The sequence below is a fragment of the Arachis duranensis genome, chromosome 10 (genome assembly GCF_000817695.3).
Source record: "Arachis duranensis cultivar V14167 chromosome 10, aradu.V14167.gnm2.J7QH, whole genome shotgun sequence".
In the NCBI taxonomy this organism is placed as follows: Eukaryota; Viridiplantae; Streptophyta; class Magnoliopsida; order Fabales; family Fabaceae; genus Arachis; species Arachis duranensis.
The window spans coordinates 90,421,673-90,432,973 of NC_029781.3; the positions used below are offsets into that span (position 1 = coordinate 90,421,673).

Below are 11,301 nucleotides of genomic sequence, written 5' to 3' on the forward strand. Positions count from 1 at the left end.
TCACATCTTTCTTTCCCAAGAAAAACACTACTTCTGTTATGCCCAACCTTCACCGCACGTTCCCCTCCCCCTAGTGCGCTGTCTCTGCCGTGCTCTGCACTCCCATGCACTATCCTCCTGTGTGTTGCCCTCCTTGTGTGCATCATCTTGGTCACAGCATCGCCGTCCCCCCAGTGTGCTACCTCCACCGTGCTCTGCACTCCCTCCCGTGCGATGCCCTCTTCGTGTGCATTGTTTGCGTAATCTTGGTCACAGCATCGTCGTCGTCGAACTTTAGCAGTACTATCATTTAGAGCAGGTCGCTATGGTTGTCGTTTGTCGCTGTTCCTCCATTTCTCGTTGTCCATTCGTGTCCGGTATTAGAAAAAGAACGTCCAAAAATGAATAAAAAGAAACATCTCAAACATAACAAAAAGAAATATCCAAAATATCACGATAAAACCATCCAAAAACTAATAAAAAATCTAAAATTATAAAAAGAAAATATTAAAAAACCTAACAAAAAAATATTTGAAACCTAACAAAAGATAAATATTCAAATCATTTAGAAAATATCGAGTAACAAAAAAGAATATTCATAATTATTAAAAAAAATTCGAAACATAACAAAAAAAAAACATTCGAAATCTAATAAAAGAATCTAAAATATCACAAAAAATCATCTAAAATTAATTAATAAAAAGAAACATTCATAATTATTAAAAAAAAACATCCAAAACATAAAAAAAAATCATTTGAAACTTAATAAAAGAAGCACTCAATATATAATAAAAAATAATCTAAAACTAACAAAAAAAAATTTTAAAATTATTGAAAAAAGAACAACCAAAATATAACAAAAAAATATCTAAAATCTAACAAAAAAACATAAAAAATAGTTGTAAATATCTTATGAACCTATTAAAGAGGAAGAAGATTCACAAGCTCAGAATTTTCTTCATGTGAAAGATAATTCATAGACATATCGCGTATAATACTAAAATTGGAATCTCCTTCATCAATTGAAGGACGCTGCCCGTGGAGGACACCGACGCCACTGATGATTTGTGCTCCACGTGAGGCTATTGTAGATTTAAACAGTAATGCAGAATCATCCAATCAGCAGCGCATAATTTTGCTATAGAATTGGTGAACAAGTGCATAAAATTCTACATAATTACGACAGCAGGTGGAGACCCACGACGTGCTAATGATTTGACGGCAGCAGGGAGACGCACGTCACGACAAAATTAATGATCAAAAGAAGAACACGAAATGGAGGACGAGAGGCACGTAATGAGCGTGTTTTTAATGGTAAAACGAGAATTAAATGAGTGTTTGTTAATTTAAAATCATGGTTTTTATGAAAAGTTAGCTGGTTTGTTACTTTGTTGGCAGGAAAAAGAGTTGGCTATTTATATTTTTTCGTATAAAATATATGTTAAATTATAAAATATACATTAAAAATGAGTTAAACATATATATTTATACTTAAATAAATGGTGATTGATTATAATGACTGATTTTAGTATACATATAATATTTTTGAAACTATATACACACAATACTCATTTAACCATATTAATGTTAAATTTGACTATTAATAACATAATCAAATTAATTTAAATAATATGTTTAGAATCTTGCTTATATAGTATTTTTAAATATTATTATGTAAATTATAACTTAAGGTTTTTATTTAAATAAAATAAACCAATACCATGGATTCTCTTAAATCAAATTTTGAAACGTCAATATCTTCTTCTTAGTATTATATAAATCGTTACGGCATGAGAATTATATAATATATTAACCATACCACTCAACAACAATTTATGCATGGATGACCTAGGGAAATAGGGAGTAAATCGTTGCAGGGCATACATAGTTATAGGTAGCATAAATTGTCCCACCCTATAAGGATTCACGTGATTTTGAGCTAAAACACAAAGGCTTGGCACAATTAACGTTTAAAGCAAACCCTCTCAAATTTGGCACGATTTATGTATAATAGAGTACTTTTATTTATAATATTTTAATTTAAATTATATCTATTTAAATTTTAACTTAAAAAATAAAAATATATTTTTTATAATTTCAATTATTAATTTTATTAATAAGATTAAATTAAATTAAAAAAAGAATACTAACAAATTATAATAAAAAGAGTACTAAATTTTAATACATAAATTTAAGTTTTTTCTTAAAAAAATGTCAAAAGGTGTTAAAAAATATTAATTTTGCATAATATAAATTCATGTTGTTTTAAGTAACATAAATTTAAGTTTTTACGAAATTGTTAGTATTCGTTGTTCATAAATTTAAGTTTTTACGAAATTTTTAGTATTTGAGTATCAAATTAATTATTAAAAAAATATGTAACTATATAAGACTTGTGTATATGTATGTAGGCAAAGTATTTAATAAAATTTTGAGAAAATGATAAATAGGTCCCTGACTTTTTGTCCCGCGGATATTTTTGTCCTTGGGCATTTGAAAATACTTTTAAATCCCTGACCTTCACAAATCTTGGACGGATGAGTCCCTCCGTCGAATTGCCTCCGTCAGACCCAACGAAAAAGTCTGACGTGGCTCCGTTCGGATGACGTGGCATGATGAGTTGATACCTGGACTACTGACTGGAATGCTACTTTAAAAAATTGGACAATTAAGTCCCTGCACCATTAAACTACGTCGTTTTGCTTTTATCCCTAATCCTTAAATTGATTGCATTTCTTTCTGAAGGCGAGTGGTGAGGAGCTCAACCTGCATCAACCATCGCCGCTAATGGAGCATCATCAACAAAAGCTACTATATTGCCACAACTGCCTCCATACCCTTCAATCTGTAATCCTTTACTCCTTCAACAAAAGCTACTATATTGTAATCATTTTGTCAACGAATTGAAGCCCCATTGCACAATTTGCTCGAACTGCAATGGTAAAGAGAGTAGTACTATCTATTTTAGCATTAGTACCTTTATTTCCCAACCGAAACAAAAAGAAAAGAAACAACCAAGCATACTAAGTTAAAAAAGAGCTCAAAGAAATGCATCTTTCCACTTCAACCAACATACTAAAACTTGAACTTGGGTGGCAGTTTATAGCTAATTATAGTTTACTAAAAATTTCAAGTACTCAATAGTTTGATCATTGACAAAAAGTAGCTGCTTTCCTTTTGCACCAGGAATCAAGTTCTCAAGAACTCTCAATAATTCTCGAATCTGGTCCTTTTTCAACTGAAAATCACCTGCTATTGATTTACCTACTTTCTCAGCGCCAAAATAATTCTGTGATTCAGCATCACTAATGCACTCGTGGTTTTCATTTGGTCTTAACGAACTGGAACTGTCCACAGGTTGTGGTGATCTATTGCAGTCACCATCAACTAGCTTCGGCCTTTTGTTAGGCCAATCATAGCTAGCAACTCCCTCAGTTGTGTGTTGAAATTGTTCTTGCATACCATAGGTCCTTTTAGTAACCAAAGGGGAATGGTCTGTACTTGTTATCTCGTTATCATCACAATCATTATAATCACTGTCATCATCATCAGAATAAAGCAATGCATTGATTTCCTCTGTGTCTTCATGCATTTCACTTTCTTCATGACCTACATGATCATTATCAGACTTTTTTGGTAAATTGCAATTGGCTAGACCATTTTGACGCATACTACTTGTCCATCCCTTCTCATTTATATCACAAGCTAGAGGAAATTCTCTAGCAGAAATATAGTACCTTTTGTTGATGGTGCTCCATTAGCAGCCATGGTTGATGCAGGTTGAGCTCCTCACCACTGGCCTCCAAAAAGAAACGCAATCAATTTAAGGATTAGGGATCAAAACAAAACGATGTAGTTTAGTGGTGCAGGGACTTTATTGTCCAATTTTTGAAAGTAGCCTTCCAGTCAGTCCAAGTGTCAACCCGTCCTGCCACGTCATCCGAACGGAGCCACGTCAGACTTTTCCGTTGGGTCTGACGGAGGCAATTCGACGGAGGGACTCATCCGTCCAAGATTTGTGAAGGTCGGGGATTTAAAAGTATTTTCAAATGTTTAGGGACGAAAATGTCCGTGGGGCAAAAGGTCAGGGACCTATTTGTCATTTTCTCTAAAATTTTTATAAAGAGCTCCATTAGCCAGAGCCGCCTAAATTATGGATAAAATATGTTTTTCGTTTCCTAACACTTTTAAATTTTTTTAAAAATATCTTTTATTATTTAATTCAATTTAATTTTGTCCTTAACATTTGAATTAATCTTCAATTTGACCGTCACCGTTAAATTTAAACGGTCAACCGTTAATCAATATTTTTATTCTAATTTTACCCTTGATTATTTCTTTCATTTTTTATTTCAATCCTAATTTTAACCCTAAATTCACTCCTCATCATCTTAAATCCTACCACCCTCTAACCATTAACAACCCAACACCTTTTACCTCCACTACCACCAACTGCCAATCTCTTGTAAAGCTTCCATAGCCCTTTTTCACTCACTCCCTACAAAATTATCAAAAAACAAAATCTTTAAAAGTTCTGAATTCAAACTTTCTATGCATAATTTGCAAGTTTCTACACGACCCAAATGACCAAAATTTCAAACTTCAGACACAATTTGTGCTAATTGAAGCCGGAATTTTCAATAAGTAAAAATAGGTAACACAAAACATTGAGAGAAATAGAAAGAGATGGCGAGCCATTGATGCCATCATCGACAAAAAATGAGAAAGAAGGGAAGGATGCGAAGCAGGAACACACACACGCAGAGTGAGAGAGAGATAGCTCGGCAAGAGTGACGAAGAATATGGGAGCCCGTGCCACCGTACCTTGGTCACGGGAGAACGTCGAGCACTGCTACCACAGGAGGATGATGTTGCACCGCCACAGGTATTGTTCGAGGCTGCCATTGCTGTTGTTTTGCCTTGCCCTGTGATGCCCTGTGCCACCCAAAGTGTTGCTGCTAGTGGCGTCCGCTTGATGCGTGAGCACCTTTCCTATCTTTTCCTAGTGAATTTGCATCTAATTTGTTGAGTTTAATAAAGAATTAATTATCTTTTAGCCAATATGGATGCTACTTTGAGTCTTGTGCAATTTTATTTATTTTAGGTAGCATTCGGCTAGATTTGATGGAGTTTCTGCAGCACAAGAATCAAATGAGATGGCTGCGAGGAGCGACGCGCACGCGTGCTTGACGCGTGCGCATGATTTGGAGATATCCATGGTGACGCGTACATGTGATTTGAAGATTTGCTCAGCGACGCGTACGCGTGACCGACGTGTCCGCGTGACTTGCAGAAAAGACCATCGATACGTACGCGTGACTGACGCGTACGCATGACATGCGCCACGTGCAAAAAACGCAGAAACCGCTGGTGGTGATTTCTGGGTCCCATTTTAGCACCCAAGTTAGGCGCGGATCCAGTGAAGCCAAGTGGTCCCACATTACAAGACGCGGAGTAGTTAGTTAATTCTGATTTAAATTCAAATTTGATTTTAAAATAGGAAAAGATATTATCTTAATTTAAAATATTATATTTTAAATTAATTAGGATTTGTTATAAAAAGGGGAGACTTCTCTTCTATTAGGTAGATTCCATTAGGGGGATTCCATTAGGAAATTCTATACAAATTTACATTCCACATTCCATGAGCAACTAATCCTCCATTTTTAAGGTTAGGAGCTCTGTCTATTTGTATGGATTGATTTTCTTGCTTTTTCTATTTTAATTTATGCATGAATTTATAATTTAAGAATTATTTTCGCTCTTTATTTTATGAATGTGGGTGGAACGGAAGTATGACCCTCTTTCTATTTGAGTTCTTGTAAAACTTGGAAAATCTCTTTACTTGAACAACAACTTGAAAACAAATTTCTCCTAAATTTTAATTATTTGGATTTAACAGGATATGTGACATATAATCCTCTTATTTTTTGGTAATTAGAATTTTTGTGGCATATAAAATGGAATTTGAACTTCACCTTCTAATTGGAATTGATTGACCAAGGAATTGACAGTTAATGAATTTTAGAGGAGGCTAGAAAGGTCTAAAGAATTAGGGTCTAGCCACATATAGTTTGCCAAAAATTAAATCCTACATGATTAAAATAGTTAGTAAGAAAAGTTAATCCGGAAAAATAGATAACTCTGAAACCTTAACAGTTTTCTCCATATTTTATTCCCAACTTATTTATTTGTCTATCCTTTTTATATTAAGAGTTCAAATTTAAACCTTTTGAATATCGCAAAACCCTTTTCTACTTGCCTAACTAAGCTTATCACTCAATAACTGTTGCTTAATCCATCAATCCTCGTGAGATCGACCCTTACTCACATAAGGTATTACTTGGTACGACCCGGTGCACTTGCCGGTTAGTAGTGCGGGTTGTAAAATACCGCACCACCGCTCCCACTAAAGTAGTTTTTTGTTCTGCATCTGCACCCTCCACCACCATTTTTGTTCCTTCTTAGTCACACCTCTGCTTGCTGGAACTGCTGCTGGAGGTGGCAATGCGAGACAGATCCAAGAGGTGCCACGAGTTGGAGACCCAGACAGAGGGGCGGAGAAGAAGAGGGAGGAGGAGGAACAATGGTGACGCTAAAAAGCAAGAACGGAGAGGAACATGGCAGAGGAAGGGCATCGGAGATATGTTGGAGAAGATATGTAGATGAGAGTAAAAGAAGAGTTTATGGGTTTGAGAGACTGAAGAAAGGATGAGTGGATGATAGGAAGAAAGGCTGTGTTTGTGGTTTCGTATTCTGTTTGGTGATAAACTAGAATAAATTATGAAAATTTAATTTATTCTCATTTTTTTCATTCGAAAATTTGAGACAAAAAATATAATAATAAAAAATATAATAATGAAAAATTAACAAGAATGATGAAAGAAAAAATGAAAAATAAGTTGCGTTCCTTATTAGTGTCTATGTGTCCTTCTTGTCAAGATGAACACAAAATACACTAAATCAGTATCTCTGGACATATTATTTCTGTCCATGTTTCTTTTGTCAAACTTGATTTTGTGTCTCAGTGTCCTGTCTCTGTAAACAAACGCAGACAAAGGTTTCAAGATAAAGCTGGAATAAAAATGTTGACCAATAGTTGACTACTTAAAATTTAACATTAAAGATAAAATTGAAAGTTATTTCAAACATTAAGAAAAAAATTGAATCGAATTAAAAGTTAAAGGTATTTTTGAATAATTTTAAAAATGTTAAAGACAAAAAGCATATTTTACCCCCAAGATTTAATTTTTTTCTTACTTTGGAATAACTACAAATTAATTATTTGAATTCTTTTGAGAATTTCAATTCCCATTTTTTCCTCATTTATAAATCAATTCTCATACTCTTCAAACCTACTATGAAAATGTAAAAAATATATCTATTTACAATTAATAAAATAGCTTTGTCAAGGATAATATTGTAAAAAAGAAAATTTAATTCATATAAAAATTATTCCAAATCAAAGAATTTAATTCTATTATATTCTATTGATATACTAAAGTCATTCTAAATTATAGAATTGAATTTTAAATAGAAATGAATTCCTTTTTTAAAAGGAAATAAAATTCTTTTCTCATATTAAATTGTTTCCAAACAAGCTCTAAATTAAGAGCATCATCAACAAAGTTGAATCTTCAACCCCACTGAAAATACCCACCCACCTAAATGGCAGCCGGCGACAAGACCTTGCTAGCAGAACAAACGTAATGGAATTTTAATTTGTTAGGAACTTTGTTGAGCAAATAGAATTTTGTTGTGTTACTCTTCCGACTTGTTCATCTTTAATCCATATTGATTAAACCAAGATTCTTGAAGCCTTTTTTTTCTCCCTTTCTTAGCGTTTATGGTTATACCAAAATTGAATGTTAGTATCCCAATTTATTTCTGTAGTCAATATCTACAATCCTAATGTGCTCATTAATAATGTTGTAGTTGTATATGTGTTGCAATTGCTGCTACCACTTGCATTGAGTCTATATATTGTCATTGACTATATAATCATATCTTGGGCAGGTAGTGCAAAGAAGAGAGCATGAAGGTATCAGTGAGGATGAGGATGTCAGGGAGTAGACAGAGTAGCTGGAGAGGGAACAAGAGTCGTAAAGAGAGTGTGTTGTGCAAGAACTTCCAAAGTCAAAGAGCTGAACCGGACTACGTAAGTCAACTTGGAGTGGTTAAGGAAGTCGATGAGTTCGATAATGCAAGAACGGGAGGGTAGTGGAGGCAGCTGCAATGGTTCAGGAAAGTCAGAACCGTTTCCTTGGTCTTATGACCATGGTCGTTGGTGCTATTTAAGATCCACCACCGGCTGCCGCTTGGGTGAGTGGGCATTTCTTAGAAGGATTGAAGATTCAACTTTATTTATAAATGCACTTATCTTAGAAATATTTTTAATTAAATTGAGTTTATTTTAGAAATATGAAAAATTTTAGGAAGAATGAACAAAAGTATACATGAATTTTCACATAGTGGATAGATGTATACTCTAATTTTTTAATGAGTCATGTATACACATCAATATCAAACTCTGTTGGTCATTTCTATCCTTCCATCACCTGAGTAACTTTTCTAGCAGTAGTGGCTGCCAGATGGCGCCTTATTTGCCATGGGTGGCTCTGTACATTGTGTGACATGGCTCTTTTGATGATACAGTGGAAAATAAAGGTTAACTTTTTGGATTTGTTAAATTAGAATAAAAAAGAAAAAGCTTTACAATTTATAAAGTCTCCTCATTCTCTTCATTCTCATAAGTTAATTCAAATAACAGAGACCTAGCAGAGAGTGTATAATGAGAGTGAAATGTTGAAGTCTTTGCATTTGTTGCAGTGTGTGGTTTTCGTTCTATTCTGAAGGCAAACGTGAAATGGCAAGAAGGGTTTCTTCCACACGTAGGGTAGTAAACGAACGAGGAAAGTTGAGCAGTAGACGGGATCAAAGGTAATGTTTCCCCTTTGTTAATTGTTGACTTTGGTTTATGATTTATTGAAAAAGGCTATTCATTAGTGAGTGATGTTAATTTAGGTTTTGATTGTTTGATAGTTTGATTGAGGGTTTTTCCAAAAATAGAAAGCAAATAATAAAATATTTTTGTATCATCATAAGGGATGATTTGAGAGAAACACGAACGGAGTTCTGAAATATATTAGAGGGGAGGTAGTTGCGATTCCAAGGGTGAATGTGAAAACCCTTAATACATTTTTCATAGTGGGGTTATTTAAGGATTTGGGGTAATGTTTCTTTTAAGAATTTTTTTTTGGGATGAGAATGAAACAGTCAATGGTTTGTATTTAATTAGGCTTGACAGTGATGTAGTTTGAATGTATAATTTTGCTATTGAAGTGATATATATTATAGATGATGAGCCATACATAATTCTTGACTCTATTGAATAACTTGTACCATAAGAAATCCTAAAAAGAAGGACTAAGATGATAATTTGTAGAAATTCAACTCCAAAAAAGAATATAGATGGTAAGAGTGAAAATAGGAGAAACGGAACCAACCAAAGAACAGACCAAGGCCAAAAAGATCCATTTCCTAAGCCTGTACCTACAGACCAACCAATCCTACAATCCCAAGCTCCAAATATCAACCAAAACACCATCCAACAACAAAGTGAAGTCCAAGTCCAATCTCATAATGTATCCCAAAATCCCATCGAAGGCCAACGTGAAGTCCAAACACAAATTGAATCTGGAGTTAATGATGCAATGGGTCCAACTTTGCAAACAGGTTCTATGTCAGGTCCTTAGCTAGCAAAACAAAGTCAATGCCAGAATGAGGTGCACACACAGTAATTTAAAAGCAATTAAAAGAATAAAAGAACATCGTATAATACGCCAGCTCCCACTGGTCAAATGTTTGTGCAAGGATGAAGGAATGCGGCATCAAAGATCTTTGTTCCTTGTGTGGAGTCTGATTTCTCTAATTTAGATGATGATAGTGACTCTGAACCTGACTACCATCATTATGAATCTAAAGATTTACATAGTCTAATGTCATCCGATTATGAGAAAGATATGATAGTGATCACAATGTGTGACGGAAAACCCAGCAGCACCTTTTGGCCAAGTTCATTTAAAGCTTGGGATGGAGTTTGCTATCATGGATGAGTTTAAGAGGGCAGTAAAAAAGTATAATATTCAAATAGGAAGAAGCATCAAATTCAGCAGGGTAAAGCCTACTAAGTGAAGACTTTTGTGGATCAACACATTGTACTAAAAGACATAATAACAAGTTTGCAGATAAGGTATGGGTTACTGAGATGCTAGAAGAAAATATTAGAGACCAACGAAAAATCACTTGTGCTGAAAAATCACTTGGTTTAAGAGAGAGTTCAATGTGGCTATTAATTACAAGATCTAGAGAGACATGAAAAAGGCAAGAAAAAATATTGAAGGTTTGAAGAGGGAATAATATGCTGAGTTGAGGGATTACCTTCACCAACTACTTTGCAAATCTAGGATCAACTGTTCCTTTGGATACCACTCCAATGCCTAACTCCCTGCCCTTGTTTAAGAGAGTTTACCTTTCTTTTAAGGCATGTAAGAAGGGTTTTGTGTTAGGGCATAAACCATTCATTGGCCTTGATGGCACATTCTTGAAGGGTTTCTATAGAAGATAACTACTCACTGCAATAGGTTAAGATGTGAATAATCAAATTTTTTCAATTGCCTATTCTATGGTTGATTCAGAAACCAAAGATAACTGAAAATGGTTATTGGAGCATTTACACAACGACTTAGGCAACCATAAAGTGCATGGTTAGAACTTTATTAGTGACTGATAGAAGGTATGGAGTTTGTATTTGTTGAATTCAAATGGAAGGACAAACAACTTAAAGGGAAAATGTGGCAGTGTTGCAGATCCACCACAACTCAAGAGTTTGAGGCTCCGATGATGAGGCTGCAAAGGATCAATGCTGATGCATGGGAGTATTTGAATGAGCTTGATTTGAAATCGTGGACAAAGGCTCATTTTAGTGAGTGGCCAAAGGTTGACAATGTAACTAACAACAATTTCGAGACCTTCAATGGTATGATTGTGAAGTACAGAAGTAAACCCATCATCAGAATGTTAGAGGAAGTAAGAGCATATGTAATAAGGATCATGGCAAGGAATAAAAAGAATCTATCTGGATATATTGGAATTGTTACACTAAGACAATTGAGTAGGCTTGAGAGAGAAAAAGAGGAGAGCAATAAGTAGACTCCCATCTAGTCCAAAAATGATGCTGGTCTAAAAATGAGGTTGAGAAGCATCCAACTAAAGTTACTATAAATTTGGAAACCAAAAGGGCACTGGAAGATTCTGGCAACT

General features: G+C 34.5%; 1 protein-coding gene across 1 annotated transcript; it reads right to left on the reverse strand.

Moving 5' to 3' along the window:
* Positions 1 to 3,085: 3,085 nt before the first annotated feature.
* On the reverse strand, positions 3,086 to 4,884 carry LOC107470754 (transcription factor bHLH143-like). The gene is made up of 3 exons (XM_016090159.1): positions 4,804 to 4,884; positions 4,417 to 4,477; positions 3,086 to 3,588 (listed from the first exon to the last, which is right to left on the reverse strand). The coding sequence occupies exons 1-3, from the start codon at positions 4,882 to 4,884 to the stop codon at positions 3,086 to 3,088; spliced, it is 645 nt and encodes a 214-aa protein (XP_015945645.1).
* Positions 4,885 to 11,301: the final 6,417 nt, after the last annotated feature.

Bases quoted from the DNA above. Each gene is read 5' to 3' on its own strand.
- LOC107470754 (XM_016090159.1), bottom strand. From the start codon at position 4,884: ATGGCAGCCTCGAACAATACCTGTGGCGGTGCAACATCATCCTCCTGT. The intron at 4,478-4,803 runs GTACGGTGGCAC...ATAATTTTGTAG, and splicing joins GACGTTCTCCCGTGACCAAG to GGAGTGAGTGAAAAAGGGCT. The intron at 3,589-4,416 runs GTAAAAGGTGTT...ATGATCATGTAG, and splicing joins GGCAGTTGGTGGTAGTGGAG to GTCATGAAGAAAGTGAAATG.